Here is a 21,360-nt window from a genome sequence, read left to right as displayed (position 1 = left end):
GGACGCGGAGCGCGCAGGCGCCGCACTCGCGGCGGCGGCTCTTCCGCCCGCTCCGGCCCGTCCCGCCCCGTCCGCCCCGCCGTGCACGGATCGGGAGCTGTCCCAGGTAACGGGGCGGGAGCAGGCGAGGGGCGAAGGGAGGGGAGACGAGGGACGGGTGACCCATGCCGGGCTAAGATCCTGGCGGGCGCTGTCCGGGCGCGCCGCGCTCTGGACGGCTGGGAGGGAGGGAGGACGGCCTGGCAGCCGCAGGGCGGAGCAACGGCTGCCGCCCGCTCCTCCCGCTCCTCCCGCTGCCCCCGGCCTGGCGCCGCGGTTCTGTCGCAGGTGGCTCTGCGGGGCCAGTTAGCGGTCGGAGCTGGCGTTTGTCACCCGCTGCCCAGCGTGGGCGCCCCGCCGGGTGTGAGCGCTCCCTCGGGCGCCCGTCTCTGACGGCGGCGAGCAGGAGCGGCGGCCGCACGGGCGTTCCAGCCGCCAAGGGACCCGTGTCTCTTTGCTAGGGGGTGGGGGAGCCTTCCGGGTCATTCGGTGTTGGGAAAAGCAACAGGTAATGGCGGACTTGAGGGGATTTCTGCCCCGCTTTCGGTTTCGCTGTCCGTAGAGGAGGCAGAGCTGCCCTCGGTGCCGCAGTGCAGTTCTGGGCTCCTCAGTACAAGAGGGAGATGGAGGTCCAGTGGAGGGCTGTGAAAGATGATTAATGGGCTGAAGCATCTCTTATGAGGAGAAGGCTGACAGAGTTGGGCTTGTTCAACTTCGAGAAAAGACTGCTGAGAGGGGACCTCAGTCTGCATAAACATCTAAAGGGAGGGTGTCAAGAGGATGGACCAGGCTCTTCTTGGTGGTGCCGAGCAATAAAACTGGAGGCAGCGGGCAGAAACTGATGTACAGGAAGTTCCACCCAAACATGAGGAGGAATATCTTTACTGTGCAGGTGAACACGAACTGGAACTGATTGCCCAGAGAGTCTGTGGAGTCTCCCTTACTGGAGATATTCAGAAACTGCCTGGACACAATCCTGTGCTATGTGCTCTGGGATGACCCTGCTTAAGCAGAGAGGTTGGACCAGATGACCTGTTATGTCCCTTCAGCCTTACCCATTCTGTGATTCTGTGGGTCAGGCAGTGCTTCTCCAGTGTTTGATGGGATGGCATAGTCTTCTTATGCACTGGCTGCAAATGTATTAGGAGAGGAGTTGTCAACGTCAGACATACAGTCTAACATGGAACATCTGCCTCAGATAGTCCCAAAAATGTAGAGCACTCCACTGCTGTGTCTTGAAGACTGGGCTTCTGACTTCCACCCTCTGAAATACCTCCCTTTAAGTACAACAGGTAGTGTTGTACTTCCTTCATTATTATTAACTGTTAGTGTTAATTTGAAATTTTATTGCTGTTTTTGTGACTGTTAAATGTAGTGTGCTATATATCAGCTAAAGACCTCAAGTATTTTCTTCCTCTCCTTACCATATCTTGTGTTCATCCTGCAATAGGTCTGCTCTGATGTCTTTGCTTTACATCTGTTTTGCCAGCTGGGTGAAAGGCAGGGTTATAGCTGAGCTGTGTCCAGAGTGTTTAAAGTGGATGTCCCACAAGACAGATGGGGTACCTGCCTACCTTATGTGGATACCAGGCCAGCAGGGGCTGTTAGGAAACCTGTGATGTGGGCTTGGTGACAGCGGGTTGGTTGTGTCAGCTCTGGATGAGCCAAGCTGTGACCAGCCAGGCAGGGAAAAGGGAAACAGTTGTAGAACTCCATAGCAGTGAGTACTGTGAAAAGATAGGCCATTGATTAAGTTGGAACATGGGTGAATATCAGTGGATGCAGCCTCTGCCTTCCTATCCTTTGATGTGTGCAGGGTAAGTACTTTTCTAACATATAGCAGTCCTTACTGTTTTATACAGGACATTTGGGGCTTGCAGTTTTCTTTTATGCTCTCACTATATGCATAAAAATTGCTTGTTGTAATTTGTAGTGGTCCTTTGACTGTTTTTATAACTGAATCTCTCTTGCCTGCTCCCAATTATAGATCCAGTTTTTATTCCTAACTGTATACTCTTATGTTCCATGATAGTGAAGTTTATTTTTATTAAATCAGTACTCTTGATTTCTCTTCCTGAATGACTGTTGGATTCTTGTTTGAATTATTAACTTGACTTTGTCATCACAAGTTTCCATTAACATAGTCTTACTTTATATTGTAATACACTAAAGTATATTTTATACTTTAGATTTTACGTATGATACCTGATCCATTAAAAAATCCTTTTGTTAACATTTGTCAATAATGTCCTTTGTTGGCTTCTCAGTAGTCTGTTATATATTTTAAAATGTATTTATGTATTTTTTTGCCAGATTGTTTCCAGTATAGTATTGCATACTTTAATAATCTTCAGATAGCTTGGATCAGCTCCTTTTCCTTTGCCTTGAATAGTTATTCCCAAATTGTTGTTAAAGTTAGGGTAAGTAGTGCTGAGACTGAAAGCAATAGTTTTTTCAATTAAAAACTTAATGTAGAAAATCAGGGGTGCCTTAGTGCAAGAGTTTTGGGAGCAAGTAATGTAAAAAAAAATCTTTTCCTGTCAAAAATATCAAGATGAAATGAAGATAAAATTCAAATGTGTTGTTTTCTGTGTATTTTTTTTAAATGTTGGTTATTTCTTCCTGTGCCTTTTAAAGCCTTTTTTCTTGTAAAATCTTATTAATGGGTTCCTTGTGGTTGTGGTCAATTTCTTGCTCCTTTTGGGTTTTTTGTACTCAGAGAAGGTTCTGCATCCACTGATATTTGTCATAATTTCTGAGGCTGAGTTTGCCTGTAGTTCCAGTTAAGTTTTGTTTTCAGTACTAGCTCTTCAACAGTTTTGAGGTGCAGACAGTTCTGTCTTTTGCCTTCTTCATAGTTAGATTACATGAGATTATTTTGTTCTGTTTTCCACTCTTATACTCTCTTTTCCTTAAATGTTCAAATTGTATAGCAGTGGAACTCATAGCCCTCATCTTTAGTTTGGATGTTATTAATTACAGCATTTAAAGCTTATGTTTCCCCTTCTTTTTAGAGGAAGATTTTAATGAAACAGCAGATTCCATGAATACTTGTCTTCATACTGGGGTGATGGATGCCAAGAGCTTGCAAGTGACTGCTTCCTGGTCTGAGTAATTTGAGCATGAAGGCATGTGTTTGTAGTAAGCCCAGAGTAGCATAGCAAAAGATATGTAAGCCGAATCATGAAGTGTATTTGCTCCTTGATTGCCTTGTGTGTTGTATTTAAACTACATAACATAAAGTGGATATGGTAGTTTAGCTGTAAATACTTAATGGGCATCATCATAATAATAACAGTAATAATAATCAGTAATAAGCATAATCATCCTTCTTCTCTTCCTTCTCTAATATTTGATAAAGAAATCTCTACCATTAAAAATTATTGCGGGAGTGTCAGCTGGCAAGTTTATTGTATTTCTACATTTGCTTTGAATTTTGTTCATTCCACATGATGGAAAGGGATTAAGTGCAGCGTTGTGTTGTTTTCCCCGGTCCCGGGCAGCTCTGGAGAGCCCGGCTAAGGCGCTGCTTCTCGGCGGGACCGGGGCTGCTGCGCGGCCCGGGCGCTGCGGCGTTCAGCACACCGGGGTGGGGCTGGCCACGCTCTGGCTGGCGTTGGGGCGAGACAAAGAGGCGAAGGAATGTCCAATCTGTTTGTGCAGTTGGCTGGAGAGCTTTTATTGTCACGTGGAGCTGCAATGGAGAACCGCGGCTGCTCCCTAGGGCTGCGTGGACAAAATGGCGCTGGGCCTGGGGGCATGCGGGATTTTATAGGGGTCGGGCTGAGGAGGGCAGAAGCCCTCCCGCCCAATGGGGACAGGCACCGTGGCGGTGACGTGGACCATGGTGACCAACGGGGACGCGACAGGGGTGGACATGGGGCTCTGGGACGAATGGGGACGCGGGGATGGGATAACTGACAGGGAAGTTTCAGGAATGAACAGGGGGGGGTTACTGGAGTGGCGTGGGGAAGCTCCAATGGCAGGCAGCCTGGAGAGAACCATCACGGGGGGAAACATGGGGGTACACAGAACCAGCTAACTAACATGAAACTCTAATCTGAACGCAACCCGGGATGCAGCAATTAATACTGTTTTTTCTTTATCTTTTAGATGCTATGTCATGGAAAATTAATGAGGGGATCATAAGACACTGTATTTTATAAAGCAGTCAATAAATATATAGACTAGAAATTAGATATTCTTTGTAATGAAGTAGGAAATTTTGATGTCTCATGTGTCTCTTATAATAAATGCTGTTCTCTGTGGTACTTGGTAGTTTAAGCTATCTGACCTCTTGTCAGCTGAATTCAGGCAGTAGTTTGACCAGAGCATTAGGCTGACACAAGGAAACTGCTCAGAGAAGCATCTTTCTCCACAGTGACCCATGCATACAGATCTTCATGGTGAAGTGTTTAGGAGCTCACCTAACAACGTTAAAAGAAAGAAGTTTTTTCCTGCATTACTTTTTCATAGAATCAAAGACTTGAGGTGATTTATTATTTTGTTGTGTAAAAAGCCGCTTGCACTCAGAGGGATGAGACAGAATGAGAAAAGGGAAAATAGTCTGCTCCTTTCCATTGCAGCACAACTTCTTGTGACTAAAGTTGTGCTTCAGCAGTCTTTATTTCATTGATTTCTCTGTAGATTCTCCAAGTAACTAATCTTAAAACAGAGAGAATGTGGAGCAAGACCCACTGAGAAGCTCTGGAAGGGCTTTGACAAGGGAGCCCCTGGGGTCTGAGGCTGTGCACTGCACAGTTGGACCCGCTGTGCTGACCCACCCGGCTTTCTCACAGAATGTGCCACCTCCCTCCAGGAGATCATGTTAGGAGCTGTTAGGCTGACCTCTATGACTTCTCTCCTGGATTATCCCATCTGTCCTGAGGGACAAGGAAGTGCTTGCTTGTTGTCATCACCTGGATCCATGGCTAGGAGTCTTCTGGCCTCCAAGCCCCCAGTGTGTTTAGACATGAATTACCAACTTTGGGCATGCTATGTCTTTAATGCTGGTCATTCTTTTCTGCACCCTACACATTAAAAAAAAAAATTTAATTTTTTTTTATAAATAAGCAGCACATTCTTAGGCCATGTGTCATTCAGTGATCTTTCTGTAGGAGTGAATGTTAAGTACTTTTATTGCCTCTGAATTTTCCTTGAACTGGTGCTGTGCATTAAAATTGGTTGTCATCTTTCTTACAGGGGAGCTCTAGATGAAATTCCAGCAAACAAAGCTGAGTAGGAGAGCATAATCCATTTCAGAAAAGTTTTGATATCAGAAAACTGTGCAACTGATACTAGTTTTAGCCTGTTTTAGATACTTATCAGTAGCTGACTTAACTGCTGACAAATAAAAAGATTGTGTATTGCATTTGTGTAAATAGCACCTTGCTTCTACTGAGGGCAAGTAAGTCAACTTCTGTATTTTGTGTAGGTCTTTGGGTCTGTAGGTATGAAGAATGTAATACGTACTTTTGAGGGAATAAAAACCATGCCATAAGCTTATGATTACAGAAAATACAAGATTTTTGTATTTTTTAGTAAAGCTTGTTACTTTTGCAAGATCTGTTTCAGACCAGTCCTATTAGTGCTGGAAGTCTGTGCATTATTTATTCATTTGTAGAGGAAATTTATACATGTGTCCTCTATATAGAGAGAATAGTTACCCTTTATTAGGAGCATTTTGTTTACTGCGATCATGTTATATTACCTTGTAGTGTAAGAAACAGCTCAGGAACAGAGCTATGAATCTAAATTTTCCTTTATTCTACTTTTATGTGTTCTGCATATTAATTTTCTCGGCCTTTGTCAACCACAAATAATTAATACATTTTGGTTTTGGCCATGCAGCTGATTTTAATCAAACCTATATTGATGCTGCTGATTATACTATGTTAGTTACACTTTTTACCACTAATCTTCAGCTCCATCACTAACCAAAAACAATTCTAGCAAGTATTCCAAAGTCTAATCTACCATGGAAAACAGAATCAAGGTTGATTTTATTTATTCAGCTTGATTAGAATAATGAAGCTGTGTTTCCTTTGTTTTGATGCAACTCCTTCATAGCAAGCGTAGCCTTAAGTTAACTGAGATTTCAGTTCTGGGAAAGTATTTGTTGCAATATTTGCTATGATTTTAATACTTGTTTTACCAAAGTAAATAATTCGGTATTTCTGTGTTACCACCTGTGGATGTGTTGTCACCTAGAAAACTGAAAACTATAATATTTCATTACTTTCATTTTTCAGTACTCATGGGTAAGAGAAAGGAAGAAAGTGTTTTAACTCCTGGGTCCCAGAAAAGGCAGAGAAAAGAATACACAGATGTACATAGTGATGAGTCTGATGAAGAAACTTTAGAGTTCTCAGCTAATAGTAGTGCCCCTTCACAGTTGGTAAGTATAAAAAGTCATAGAGATGAAGATATAAGAAAAGTTCTGTGCCTATTGAAATAAATGTCTTGGATGTAGGCATCAGTAGAAGAAAGATAAAAGAAACTAGGGATGCTGTCTGTGGTAAGGACTTCTGCATGAGGTTATTCTTACTTTATTGGGTCATCCAGTTATAATAGTCAATCATAACATAACAATCTTCTGATTTAATAGGAGGAATACTACTGAAGTTGTGAAGTAAATGAAGGAAATGGATTTTGATAGAACTATGGTATACTTCATTTATGGTTATAGTAAAGGCAAACAAAATACTTGGAAAACTATTTATTTACTTAAAAGAAGTGCCAAATACTTGTTTGTTTTGCATTGCTGACACTTTCAGATATCTGAAAAAAATCTAGTGTTCGAAATGCAAATTTTGATGGGAAAGAAACATGAAAACAGGAATTTTTTTTTCTGCTTTTCTTTTAGTAGTTGAATTTTAGTTTGACAGAAGACCTTAAAAAATGATTTTTGAGGTTGCAAATACTGTCCTGTGTATTTAGATTGGACATTAGGAAACATTTCTTTACCAGTGGTAAGATACTGGACCAGGCTTCTCTAGGGGGTTGAACCTCTCTGGGTGCCAGGTGTGCACCAAAACCACTCTGTCACTGCCCTCCTTTCCTAGACGGGGGAGAGAAAATACAACAAAATGCTTGTGGTTGAGATAAGAGCAGGGAGAGATCACTCCCCAGTGACTGTCATGGGCAGAACAGACTCAGCCTGGGGAAATTAACTGAATTTATTTACAAGCAAATCTGTATTTGAGAGATAATGAGAAATTAACCCAAATCTTAAAACACCTTCCCCTCCACCCATCCTTGGCTCCTCTTCACTCCCAATTTTCTTCTCACCCCAACCCAACAGTGCAGGGAATGGGGGCTTCAGTCAGTTCATTACATGTTATCTCTGCCACTCGTTCCTCTTCAGAGGGAAGAGTCGTTCTGTGCTCCAGTGTGGATCCCTTCCATAGCATGCAGTCCCTCAGGAACAGCCTGTTCCAGTGTGGGTCACAAGTCCTGCCAGCAAACCTGCTCCAATGTAGACTTCCCATAGAGTCACAGCCTCCTTTGGAAATCTACCTGCTCCAGCGCAGGAGCAGGGGCTTCTGCTCCATGGGCTGCAGATGGATCTCTGCTCTGATGCCTGGAGGACCTCCTGCCCCTCCTTGGTGTCTGCAGAGCTGCTCCTCTCACATATTCTCACTCCTCTCTTCTCTGGCTGCAGTTGCTGCAATTGCAATTTCCCTTTCCTGGCTCTTATCCTGGGGGCACTACCGCTGTTGCTGACGGGCTCAACCTTGGTCAGCAGTGGGTGTGTCTTGAGGGTGCCTGGGAAATGGCAATGGCTCTGTCAGACATGGGGAAGCTTCTGGCAGGTTCTCACAGAAGCCACCCTTGTAGCTTCTTGCCCCTGCTACCACAACCCAAAGCCAGTACAGCTTCCTAGAGAGGTGGTTGGTGCCCCAGGCCTGTGAGTATTTACAAGACATTTGGACAATGCCCGTAAAAACATGCTTTAACTTGGCCAGCCAACTGTGTGGATCTGTTGTCTTAATATTTCATGTATTGACAGTAAGGTAGTAATAGGGAGAACTGAAAGTTACTGTGTGTGAGGGATCAGCTTTGGTAACTTTTTATTTTACTAAATAACTGCTCTATAGCAAGCGACTTTACACAGTGTTGTGAAACCCTTCTGTTCTTTGTGCCTTGCAACAGCCGATGTTTTATATCATACAGTCATTTTGATTTTCATTGTGTTTAAAATATATAAACTTAATCTCATTAAAATGCATATATAACTTGCGTTTAATTGTTCATTCTTTAGCCTGACGGTGAGGTTGGGATAATTGAAAGTATCCAGCTGAAGAACTTCATGTGCCATTCAAATCTGGGGCCTTTTCAGTTTGGATCAAATCTCAATTTTGTTGTTGGAACCAATGGAAGTAAGTATTAATTGCATAGCATCTTTGTCAAAGAACACTTCTGTTAATAATGTAGAAGACGTAGTTTTTTATTTGAAAAAGAATTGCTGGCCATCTTTTAGGTGTGGACAAGGATTCACTTTTGAAATGAAGTACCACACTGGTCTATCCCAGTAGTTAAAGGCTGGTGAACTAGGTCTTAAAATTGGAGATTTTTGCAAAAGATAATGTGAATATAAATATTTTAATAGATAAATAATGCATAATTTTTTTTATTTGAACTAAATGTACTTATATGTTTATTATTAAATGGACTATAATTGTCCAAGTGCCTGCAGTGGCCATCACTGAGTTTGGAGGAACCACATGATTGTAATGGGGGGTTGAAGTACTGCTGATAGTTGCATAATGGTAAACTAGATCTGAAGTACATTCAGCAACATCCTGCTTCCTGATGGTTTGAGCTTCCCGAGGACATCCAAAATTTTGAAAAGCTGTTGTAGTTGTTAGCCTGGAGAAGGAGGGGGACGTGTGGCCTCTCTAGGTTGGCTCTGGGAACGGTGAAAGGTGTAATTGTGAAGAGTCGCCGCTAGATGGCTCCCGCAGCCCGGGGATGAGGGTGGCGCCGAGCGCGCAGACCAGGCCAGCGGATCCGTCATGTCACATCATGTCATTTATCGTCTCATATCTTATCAGCCAGCATTGCAGAGTACTTCAAAATTATAGCCTTAGCCCAGGCCCCAAAGGTGATAAACACCAAAGTAGGGAGCTCATGCTATGAGGAAGGTGTTACATAATTCAGCTTTGAGAACAGCACAGCAGCACAGCAGCTCTGAGAAAAAATAAATCAGCACTGTGATCAGCAACTATTAAGCTAATATCATGAATGCTTAGAGCAAATTTGTTTTAACATACTCTGGTCAGTTATATCAACCCTTTAAGCCCCACACTGGGTGCTAGAAAGGACTGTTGTAATTTAATCCCTTTTGGCAGCTAAATATCATGTAGCCACTCACTCACTTCCCCATGTCCCCCAGTGGGATAGGAAGGATAATTGGAAAAAGGTAAAAGCTGTGGTTTGGAATAAGAACAGCTTAATAATTGAAATGAAATAAAATATAATAATTACTGTCATGAAAAACAGAAAGAAAGAGAGGAATAAAATGCAAGAGAAACAAGTTATGCATAATGCAGTTGCTCACAACCAGCCCATCCGTGAGCAGCAATCAATGGCTCCTGGACAGCATCCCCCAGTTTATGCGCTGGGCATGACGTTCTGTTGTATGAAATATCCCTTTGGCCAGTTTGGGTCAGTTCTCCTGGCCAGGCTGCCTCCTGCCTTCTTGTGCACCTCCTCAGTGGCAGAGTATGAGACAATGAAGAGTCCTCAGCTTTGCTACTTAGCAACAACCAAAACATGAGCATGTTATCAGCATTATTGTCATGCTGAACCCAAAACACAGCACAAGCTACTAGGTAGAAAAGGAGCTCTATCCCAGCTAAACCAGGACATAGAAACTATTATAGGAAAAGGAAGTGATACTATCTTGTTTCTTCTGGAGAAAGAATTAAAAAAATAAACGTAAACTTTGAAAGAGAGCTTAAAACCTTTCAGATAGTTAGATAAATGGTAATGTGTGTTCGATTTCTTTTGTTGTATATGTGTTTTCAGTATGCTTTTACAAAAGGGGAGATTCCTTTCTTCTGACATATGCTGTGTTGAATGCAAATTGCTAAATAGAAGTAACAGAAGTTTGGCTCAGCACGTTGGGTTTTTTTTAGGGAGAACCTTGAAAATGGCAGATACTTTATTAGCATTATTGTTATTTTATATGTTCAATAAGGACAGAATTTGGACTTCTAATGCATGAATATATAACAAGTCAAAAAATTGTCATATGAGTGGAGTAGAAATTACAGTATCTTCTCTTTAAAACAAGTTCAATGCTTCAATTACAGGTGGAAAAAGTTCTGTATTGACAGCACTAATTGTTGGACTTGGTGGAAAAGCCACTGCAACTAACAGAGGTTCCTCATTAAAAATGTTTATTCAAAAAGGAGAGACGTAAGTTAAACTTCAATCTAAAAGTTGCATTTGTAGTTTGGTGATTGTCATTGAGGTTAGCGTAATGAGTTTTCTGTTTACACTAATTTTCTGCATCTTCTTATGGGATCCACCAGACTTGAATAAAAAGCATAATGCTGAAGAGACCATATTTAAACAACACTCTCCCCTCGCAAAAAAACCCCAAACCCTGAAAACAAAAAACTTCAGAAGTTTTACCACTAGTATATCATTATTTCTGAATGTTGTGTTTCAAAACCAACTGGAAATTAAGCTCCAAACAGCTGGTCTCTGTCCCCTTCAGTGAGAGAGGGATAAAGGTAGAGATTATGTGTTGTAATAAAAATGTGCTGAAAAAAGCCATCAACGAGATAAGGAAAACAAACACTAACAGCAACAATAGTAATAACAACAGTGTATAAAAGAGGGTGTTTACAAGCAAAAATGCTCAGAGTCTGACTCAAGGCAACTGCACCACAGCCCAAGTCAGACATCTTCTGAGACAAAGAAAATGGCAAATGGAAGTGTCCGTTCCTCTGTGGTGAAAGAAAAGGAACAACGGTGCACAAATCATCTGCACCCACATTACCTCCCCAAGCCCAAGACAAGAAAAACAATGACACACCAACTCCAGCGTAGGACTGGAACCACCCCACTGCTTCACTTGCTATCCACTTTACCTGGAATAAAGGAACAAAATGGTGGCAGTTCCACTTTGTGCTCTCCTTCTCTTCCAACTGAAGCTGTGGCCCCATGGATGATGTGTGGGGCACAGAATAACAACACTCACATGGCTCCGGCCTCTGCCCCTCACAGTAATGGCAAGAAAATTAGCTCTGTCCTACCTGAAACTGAGACACTGAGCTAGCTAACATAGTGATATGTTCTCTATATTCCCTGCTCTTCTGTATTACTTCCACTCTGCAGTTGAATATCCTACAGAAAAATGGAGTCCACTAGAAAAATTCATAGGTGACTAGTTATCATTGTTTTGCAAGCAGTGAGGTTAACTAGTTTTCAATCTTTCTGGTGACGTGAATGAATATAAAGACCTTGACTTACAGCTGCATACTTAAACATGCAAGATGCAGATTCATATCTGCTCTGAGAGCGGAGATAATGTGTTTAGGGAAACCAATAAAAAGATAGGAGGCTTGTGAGTTTATATTTACATGAAGCTGTTATTCAGAGTCCCAGCCTTTTACTTTCAGAGATGCATAAGAGTAAAATTGTTGTAGTACTTGCCTTATGTATATGAAGTTAATGTTTCAGCACTCACTGGAGAAACAGGAAGAAGGAATTTGGCACTGAAATCACATCTCATCTTTTCCAGAAGAATGGCTCAAGCATTCTGCTATAGAATACTTTGGTTAGGCTGTAGAAGCCAGACAACTGTTTTATACAGAAGCCAATTTGAAAAAGGAGAACTACCAAAAAGCAGCTTGATTCTGTGATGTAAAATGAGGGCACTCAGATGAGAAGGGAAGATGGATGAAATCTTCTCTCACAAATATTTGCTTTTGGCTCATTAGGTGAAGCATAGGAGGTGCAAGCAGTCAGTGTATGGCAGCAGTGTGTCTCTCGTGGTTATGGAGAAGAGGGCTGGAGTTTCTGGCAGTGTTTGATTCCATAGCACCCACATCATGGCAGGGCTGTGGTGTCAGCACAAGGAAGCTGGGGCCGAAAGCAGCTTTTGATTTTCCCAGGTTCAAGAAAAGGGGTGTGTAGGTGTCAGGGTCAGCCCAGCAGACTTTGCCTGTCTCTGCCACTGGCAGTCTGTCTTGGTTTAGAGACAGATTTAGGAGAAAACACTCTGGAATGAGTGTCTCCTCAGAAGAGAATGGCTTCAGTAATCCCTTTTGCCAATTAGAAAATGAATACCAGTGGGTGAAACTAAAAAAACCCTGTTTATTAACTAACAAAGTGCCTGCATGGCATGAAAAAAATGTAATAAATGCTAGATATTGAACTTTCAGAACCTTATCCCCCCACCCACACCACAATAAAAAAAAAACTCAGAATGCTAGGGGGAGAAATAAACAGGCTGACTGCATGGCAAAGGGGGGACAGAATGGTGGCTGGCTTTTGTCTCAGGGAAGAGGGAAAAATTCATGCAGCGGCTTGGGCAAATCAGATGGGAACCTGCTGAACCTCTGGTGTTGGTCCCCTTCTCACAGCAGATACAGCTGGTGGATTTTGATGTCCTTTCTCTTATTCATTCATCTTTGCCCGAGGTTTTGGGCTGGCTGGAGTGGCCACCACTGCCAGTCTTGGTGATTATCTGATCTTGGACCAAAACCAACCTGAAGCAATTCAAGAAAAAACAAAAAAAACTTGCAGAAGGATTGCTGCTGCTGTCCAGGAGAAAGTTGGGGTGGAGGGGAAAAAGGAAACTTCTTGCTTCAGCTCCTAAAAAATCGAGTTAGCTAAGCAATAAAGCAACTGCTGCTCTCCACAGCACCCAGCGTGCTGGGGAGTGAGTCTTGGACACGAAGTCCACACAGGAGCCCGCAAAGCTTCACGCCCCTCCTCTGGACCCACCTTAAAGCCACAGCAGCCATTTTTGGACATAAAGCAGACAATCGGGAATAGATCATCATCATGAAATCACCCCAAGACACGGCCCCTTTCCCCTTCCTCCGAGACACGGCTTTTCTGGTTGGTGCTGAAAGACAGCGCCGGCGAGCCCGAGATGCCACTGAGAGAACAAGAAAAGGGAGGGAACGGCAGCGGCGCGGAGCGGCGGCACGGAGCAGAGCCCAGCCGAGCCGTGTGGAGCCCCGGCCACAGGCGCCGTGCCTGTGCAGCAGCAGCGCAGCACCGCCGCTGCCAGAGCCGCTGAGCGCTCCAGTCCCGCTCGTGTGCAGTCAGGCCCAGGAAAAGGGTCCCCTGACATGATTCAGAGCCCTGACGGGTCCCACCAGGTTCTGTCTTGTCCCTGTTTTTCCGTTGTTTTCAGGCTGGGGAAGAGGAAAGTTAGGCCATGAGCATCTCTGACATAGTGCCTTTGTTTCCTCACGCCATACATGGCCCAGCACGAGGCCAGTTGCCTTTTTGCCTTTGTCTGAGAAACCATGCCAGGTGCTGTCTTGGGGAAGCATTTTTGTTTAGTGGTGAATACCCTTCTGTGGGTAAAACACTCTCTGTTTTGTACATTGCTACTAATATTGTGGTTTTGAGATTTTGCAGTAAATTGTGATGCTGTTTTGTAATCTCTACTGTTGTTTCCTCCACCGTGGGAAGGGGGTGGAGGAAAGGGAGGGGACAGCTTGAGTGGGTTTACTTTTCCTGCTGGGTTTTAAACCAGCAATGTGTCTAATCCTGTTATGGCTCAAACCAAATAAATACTTGTTTTTCTGATTGGTACTGTGACTTGCAGTGGTGACCTGTAGGACACAAGACAATTTATATGGAAAATTGAAATGTTATGATTTTTTTGTTGTTATTTTTAGATTCGAAATTAATTTTAGGGGATTATTTTTTTTTTTTTTTTTTTTTTTTAGTTCTGCAGATATTTCCATAACTTTGCGAAACCAAGGAAGAGATGCATTTAAACCAGAATTGTATGGTACCTCTATTACTGTGAATCAGCGCATTAATCAGGATGGAAGCAGAACTTGCAAACTGAAAAGCAAATCTGGTCTGTGGTAGTTTGTTTTGTTCTTGGTCTTAGAAGTTTTCTAAACTTGTTCATTGCTTTGAATGCCTTGATGTTAGTAAAAGATGAAGTTTCTCTTTTCATACAATCACTCAAGGATGATGACAATGTCCATTTTTTTGTTTTTATCCCAAACTAAGTATGTCAAAAGCAATTATGTATTTCTTGACATGTATTAATTAGTATGTCAGGTGTTACATTATGTTTTTACAGAAATCTGCTTGTGTGATGAGGCTGAACATAGTTTTTAGTCTTTTTTGAGATTTTATTGAATTTGCTGATTTATCTAAATTCTGTCACAGAGGGTTTATGAGGCAAAGAAGGACTTCAATTAGAAGTCTTTCTGTGCAAGTGAAAATATATTGAAAAAATAATAATTAAAACAAACCCCTAACCAGTGTTTCTAGTTTAGGACTAAGTCTGTGTTACAAAAATACGGATTTCATTTTTTACATTTTCTACAATGAAGAAAATACTCTGGGACATTGTACCTGTTGATATTTTTCCTTTGGTTTTTTTACCACTAGGGACCATAATTTCTTCAAAGAAAGAAGAACTCATAGGAATACTGGATCACTTTAATATACAGGTAGTTGTTGTAGTGTTTAAATTCTGTGCAATTTAAGAAGACATTGGTATGTGATACTGTAATTTTTCAATTAAAAAGAAATGTACCATTCCTTAAAGGAGAGAGTTGCACCTCTTCTATATCATTTAAAGATCAAATTCATCAGCAAAAGGAAAATTGAAATATATACCTCATGCAATGCAAAATAGGATTCTGTCCCAGACAGATAAGTATTTGCTGTCATCTGTGAGCTGTGAGTCATGTGTCCTGTTGATGAAAGTCTTGACATATGTAGGTTTCTTTTGTATCTGGAGAGTTTTTTGTGCTGATTATTTCAGTTCTTGCTGTTTCAGAAATTTGAATATTATTTTTCTGCCTAATTGATTAATAAAAGATCAGGTAATGCATATGAAGTTTAAAATATTCAACTTACTTAGCATTTCAAATAATAGAAATTTCAGTTAGTATGTATTGATTTTATTTTGTGCCAATGTCTGTAAGACTATATGAGTCAATTAATTGCATTTATTGCAATACTTTGGCAAAACAAGAATTTCTAATGCTGATTTTGTTAAATAAATGGAACTTACTGTTTTTATAGAAGTCATGTATCCTCTTGGAAGCAGTTCCTTAGTTGTCCTTGATGTGGTTCTATTTTGTATTTGATATAGTTGGATTTTTTAATTTTCTGTTTGTTATTGGTTTTGTTTGTTATGTTTTGATTTTTTTTGAAGATGTGAGAGGATTAGCAAGCTTGATTTCACAACATTAGCTTAGTAATAAGTTGCAAGACTGAAACAGGGCGCTCACTTTCATGGATTTGCAGTTACATGGTAATTTGCATTTAAAATGAAATGAAAATTATTTATTTTTGCAGGTAGATAATCCTGTGTCTGTTTTAACCCAAGAGATGAGTAAACAGTTTTTACAGACTAAAAATGAAGGGGACAAGTACAAGGTAAGGAAAAAAATTTAGCATAGTCATAAAACATTAATATACTGATTGCAAATTTTTAGACCATTTGGCAAAAAAAAATCAAATTCCTTAATTTTAATGCCCTTTTTTGGGCTAACTCAGGTAAGTAGCTAAATACCACACAACCACTCACTCACTTCCCTTCTGTGCTGCCCTGAGCTTGGGATGGGAGAATGGGAAATGAAGAGTAAAAGTAAAAAAAAAAATTAGAAATATGATATATAATTTGTGTAATAACTGAAGTGAAAGCTGGAAGGAGAGAGAAAGAAAGTGAAACAAAATAAGAGATGCAAAGGGAATCACTCAACACCTCCTATTGGTAGACTGAGGCCCAACCAGTGCCCAAGCAAAAGATGGCTAATCCCCCTACACCCTCTCTTACCTGTTTTTATTGCTGAGCATGACTTTGCTGGTTTGGGCTGGGTTAGAGTTAATTTTCTTCATGGCAGCTTGTAGAGGGCTACTTTGTGGATTTGTGCTGAAAACAGTGTTGATAATGGGGAGATGTTTTCCTTAATGCTGTTTTTGTAACTGCTGAGCAGGGCTTACACAGAGTCAAGGCTTTTTTTTCTTCCTCTTCCACCCCACCAGCAAGGAGACTGGGGGTGCACAAGGCTTTGGGAGGGGTCACATCCAGGACAGATGACCCCAGCTGACAAAACGGATATCCCAGATCATATGGTATCATGCTCAGCATATAGAGCTGGGGGAAGAAGAAGGAATTGGAGGATGTTTTGAATGATGCATTTGTCTTCCCAAGTCACTGTTAGGCATGTCCTGCTTTCCTGAAGATGGCTGAACCCCTGCCTGCCCCAGGAAATGATAAATGAATTCCTTGTTTTGCTTGGCTTGCGTGTGCAGCTTTTGCTGTATTATACTTTTTTTTATCTCAACTCATGTGTTTTCTTGCTTTCACTTTTCTGATTCTCTTCCCTATCACGCGCCAGGGGAAAGTGAGTAGGTGGCTGGGGCTAAACAATCACAGTGACATTTTCTGAGGTGGCGTATCTCTTCGGCTGCTTGGGATCATCTGCCTGGTTGTATACCTCCACAACTTCTTCTACACCTGGCTGGTCTATTCACTGAGAGGGCAGAGTGAGAACCAGGAGGCCTCAGTGCAACAGCTAAAATAAGAGTGTATAGTCATTACTTTTTTGATCACGCATCTAAAACTGTAACAGTTGCTGTAAAGAAATTTAACTCTATCCCAACCAGAGCCAGTGTACTGTCCGATTGCACCAATCATCCACTTGTACAAACAATATTTTTGAAGATTCTTCTCTCTAAAGAGATGGATAAATTTAAATTTTAGGGCTCTGCTGAGTTAGCTCATTATTCAGAAATACCCCTATTGGAAATGAGTGTTTTAAGTTGCCTAAGGAACCACTGGCACAGGTATCAGCTAAAGCAGGTTTAATATTAGAGTGAAATTGTGGCTAGGTTCGTTGGCAAGGTTCACTCTTCTACTTATATAGATGCACAAGAGGAAAACTGGACTAAACCTGAAATTAATCAATCTGAAACCAAAATCAGCCTAAAATGATCTATGTGCAGATTAGAATGGGAAAAAGGTAAGGATAAAGAGGAGTAAGGCAGACCTTCCCATTAAGTCACAAGGTTCAGAATGGACCCACTTGCCAAAGTGAGCTCTGGACCTGACCACAGTTTAGGCCTGAAGGTTTTGACAGTGCATTAATTTAACAGTACTTAATTAGTAGCCTGCTTTCAACAATTTGACAGACGATTCTTAGAGAGTTTACAATAGCACAGTGGTAACTCACTTGTAGGCCTAATTTTCTTACTAATCTAAGTACCTAAGAATCTTAAGAAGCATTCATACTACAGTTGCTATACCATGTGCACACTTGTATGTAAATAGACCTTAAGAGTATGTACTAGTTGTGTACCTGTGAAAAATTCCGCTGCAGCTCAGAGAAGTACTCATGTCAAATGCCTTTGGATCTTCTCAGCAGGTGAAGGGTGATCCCTGAGGAGTTGGGGGTATCAGCCCAGGCTCTGGCAGCTTCTGGCAGCAGTCCTCCAAGTAAACCTGAGAGTTCTCTGGCTCACAGTGGTGTCTCACTCAGAGGGGGATGCTGTCACATCCCACTGTGGTCCAGGAGAAGTCAGTGGGTCTCACTTGGGACTGTTGTCCATTGGTCACAAGAGGGTGGGCTTTAGTCCTGACCACAATTCAGGTCAGTAACGTTCTTTGAAAATTCAGTAACAAAAATGATGTTCCATTTGGGTTGTTAGTCAGGCAAGAAAAAGAAGTCTCAAAGGCTCTTCATTTAGAAAGAGGAGCTTGTCAGACAGTGTAAGTTCCTGGGAATAGAGAGTGTTTCTGATAAACTCAAGAGGATCTGAGCCCAGCTTCTGTTCATCAAAGCTGGGGCTAACAAACATTTCAAATATCACATAGTGGCCCGAGGAGGGGTGGAAGTTGTACCACCACAACCTGACCAGTTTTTTCACTTCGCATATCATTCAACATGCAGGATGTTGGGATGAATGGTTATTCTGTTGTAATTATTGAAGGTCCACTTAGATAAGGTGATCTCACATCTGCATCTGTTTATTCCTTTTTAGTTTTTTATGAAGGCAACTCAGCTGGAACAAATGAAAGAAGATTATTCATTTATTGAGAAAACAAAAAAAAATACCCGTATTCAGATAGAACAAGGGGAAGAGGTATGTAAAAGTTGAAGTAATTATTAGGACAGCTCTGAATAGTGAAGGAAGTACAGGAGTAAAACTGCATAGTTTTGGTTTTATTAGATCTCAATGACATTAAATTTCACAAACCCCAAATCTTTCCAAAATTTTATATTATATCACATCTTTTTGCAGTCATGATTGAACCCCTGTTTTCTTTTTTAAGCGTCTTGAAGAACTTAAGCAGCTTTATTTGGAAAAGAAGGAAATTTTCAAAAGCATCGCATTTGTGAATGACATGCAAAGTCGTCTCGAAGATTTGAAACATCAAATGGCGTGGGCAGTGGTAAATGTCTTGCTAAAATATGTTTGTTCATGTGAAATGTGCTTCATTCCCAGTCTGCTGTGCATATGCTAATATAGGCTTCTTTAGGTGAGTGAGATGGAAAAAGAAATAGAACTGCTCAAAGAAGGTGTCAAAGCTGAAGAAGGAAATACAGAGCTCCTTCAGAAGGTAGAAGAATGCCAGGTATGTATATGGTCTAAACCATCTATCACTCTAACTATAGTCACCCCCCAAGTCAGAGATATGTTGTGAAGGTTTTCTTGGGTATCATTGCCTTTACAAAAGAGCAGTGATTACAGGAGACCTTGGGAAGTTTTGTGATGGTTCTTAAGACTTCTGTAGGTAGCAAGAAAGAATAATTTTGTCATACATTCTGATTCACATCTGAAACACATTTTGTGCAGAGAAACAGGCATCATTTTGAATGTAGAATCATAGAATAGTTTGGGTGGGAAGAGACCTTAAAGATCTTCCAGTTCCAATCCCCCTGCCGTGAGCATGGACACCTTCCACTGGATGAGGCTGCTCAAAGCCCCATCCCACCTGGCACTGAGCACTTCCAGGTATGGGGCATCCACAGCTTCTCTGGGCAGCCTGTACCATTGCCTCACCACCCCCACAGTAAAGAATTCATTCGCTATAATCTAACCTAAATTTCCCCTCTTTCAGTTTAAACCCATTATTCCTTGTCATATCAATACAGATAATGAAGACTCCCCTCTCCAGCTTCCTTCGCCCCCCTTCAGCTACTGAAAGGCTGCTATGAAGTCTTCATGCAACCTCCACTTCTTCAGGCTGAACAACCCCAAAACTTTTCAGTCTATTAAAACTCCTCGAAATTTTCTTTGTTAGTACTTATTTTCCTTTTTTTTTTTTTTAATGTTTTTATGTTTTTTTTTCTTTCTTTTAAAAAGTATTTGTTTCACAATTGAGGCATTTTTCCTTTATGATCAGCATGTCTATGTTGCGATGAAGGAACATTGTCTAGATGCTGGTTTCATTTCTTTTGATGTCATGGTACTTTACCTTATTTTATTGAAGGTCCTGTGCTTGAGTAAAACTTGAGATAGAAAAAAAGGTTGCTGTCTGCATCACAGATTTGGTAGTCTGTTGATTTCCCAAGAATGAACATTTATGAGTTTTCATCTTAGCATATCCTTAGTGACAATGTCTTGCTCTTTTTTTTTAAAACCCAGCAGAACTCAAACAATTGAAATGTGTCTGATGGGTTCTTTTGAGAGATATTTGTCTTGTAACATTAAAAGGTTTTGAAGAAAATTTTGTTCCATTACTACTTGTTTTGTTGTTTTTTTCACCAAAGGTAAAAGTGAATGAAGCAGAAAAAAAGTACAAAGCAATACAAGATAAATTGATAACAGTAAGTGAAGAAGCACAAGCCCTTCATCCTCAGTGTATTTCTTTGAAGGCTGAAGTGCAGGCAAAAAGAAAAACAGTCAATGAAACTGAGGTAGGCAAAAAAACCCCTTTCAAAGTTCATACCAGTTGAAAGCTATAAACTTGTCCATGCTCTACCCATCTGTAATTCTACACCTGTGTCTTGGCTTCTTGAGTCCATGGTGAGTTCAGAACAGGTTTCATTTCCTAACTGTCTGTTCAGGAGCCTTGGTGTTTATGCCTTTACATAGTTACTAAACAGTGTTAAGCTTAGGTCAAAATAAATTAATAGATGTAATTTTTGAAAATCAAGTTTTTTGTCTGGTTTGGTGCAGTTCAGTATTTACTCAAAACTGTAGTTCTTTCAGAAATTATTTATTCTATTTCTTAAACTACTGTATCCTATTTCCTTGATAGATCATTTATAATCGTTCCAAAACAGAGTTAAAACGTCTGGAAAAAGACAGTGAACAGCTACATAAACGAATTGAAGAACTGAAAAGCTGGTAAATACAGATACAGTGATTATGGTGTATATTTATTAATATCTAGGTGGAAAAGAAGTGAGCTTTTCTGATTAATGAGAAAACCTGCAGTGATAAAAAATATTTATTTAGTCTTTAGCAGGGTCCAGTTAAATACCTGAATATTTCTGATCCTGCTTCTTTACGTACCAAGATTTTGACTAGAATGTCAAAAGAAGAGGCAACTGGGTAGCAAAAGTGGCTTTTTTGTTTATTTTGGGGTTGTTTTGTTTTGTTTTGTTTTGTTTTGTTTTTGGTGATAATAGATATTCTCTGGCTTCCATGATAGTGCAAAACAAATATGTCTTAAACTAAATGCAATAGGAATGTAACTGGGAGGAGTTACATATGATTAGAAAATTTAAAAAAAATTGCATTATTGCTATGTAGATCTTGCAACTTAACAGAATCTTAAATGTAACGGAATGAGTAAATCTTCTGTACGCTACAAGTAATGGAATTCATGTCACGTGTAAATAATCGGTATGGTTTTAAAATATGTACTTATGTTCTTTTTCTAGTGCTAATCAGGGTTCAGAGCCTGAGAAATTGGAAAGACAAAGGAGAATTGCATACTTAAGGGAACAGTTAAAGGCATTCCACAATGAAGAAATAATGATTGGTCAGCAGTTGGATCAATTTCAGCAGGCTATATCTAAGTGTAGGGAAGAACATTCTAGACTCAGGTAAGTTATGCTTTTTGATTGTAATTGTTTACCTCTGTTTCAAGTTAGAGAGAATCCTTTCTTTTCTCTATCCCTTCTAATGTACTTG

At 40.9% G+C, this 21,360-nt stretch overlaps 1 protein-coding gene across 9 annotated transcripts in view; it reads left to right on the top strand.

Annotated features, from left to right (window-relative positions):
- Positions 1-5: 5 nt before the first annotated feature.
- Positions 6-21,360, top strand: part of SMC6 (structural maintenance of chromosomes 6) — a 39,993-nt gene continuing 18,638 nt past the window's right edge. For 2 of the 9 annotated variants that reach the window (XM_053937313.1, XM_053937318.1), the window contains exons 1-14: positions 574-1,331; positions 3,054-3,167; positions 6,291-6,436; positions 8,303-8,420; positions 10,359-10,464; positions 13,968-14,104; positions 14,650-14,711; positions 15,568-15,648; positions 18,256-18,357; positions 18,548-18,667; positions 18,755-18,850; positions 19,989-20,135; positions 20,480-20,568; positions 21,108-21,272. In XM_053937313.1, the coding sequence (XP_053793288.1) occupies positions 6,296-6,436; positions 8,303-8,420; positions 10,359-10,464; positions 13,968-14,104; positions 14,650-14,711; positions 15,568-15,648; positions 18,256-18,357; positions 18,548-18,667; positions 18,755-18,850; positions 19,989-20,135; positions 20,480-20,568; positions 21,108-21,272 (1,364 nt within the window). In that variant the 5' untranslated portion in view covers positions 574-1,331; positions 3,054-3,167; positions 6,291-6,295. Of the gene's footprint in view, positions 107-403; positions 548-572; positions 1,332-2,365; positions 2,460-3,053; positions 3,168-6,290; positions 6,437-8,302; positions 8,421-10,358; positions 10,465-13,967; positions 14,105-14,649; positions 14,712-15,567; positions 15,649-17,846; positions 17,865-18,255; positions 18,358-18,547; positions 18,668-18,754; positions 18,851-19,988; positions 20,136-20,479; positions 20,569-21,107; positions 21,273-21,360 lie in introns of those variants that run through there. The other 7 variants (XM_053937315.1, XM_053937319.1, XM_053937314.1 and 4 more) reach the window with 7 other exon arrangements.

This window comes from Vidua chalybeata, chromosome 3 (genome assembly GCF_026979565.1).
Source record: "Vidua chalybeata isolate OUT-0048 chromosome 3, bVidCha1 merged haplotype, whole genome shotgun sequence".
NCBI classification, from domain to species: domain Eukaryota; kingdom Metazoa; phylum Chordata; class Aves; order Passeriformes; family Viduidae; genus Vidua; species Vidua chalybeata.
This window is presented reverse-complemented; position numbering and strand designations above follow the sequence as displayed.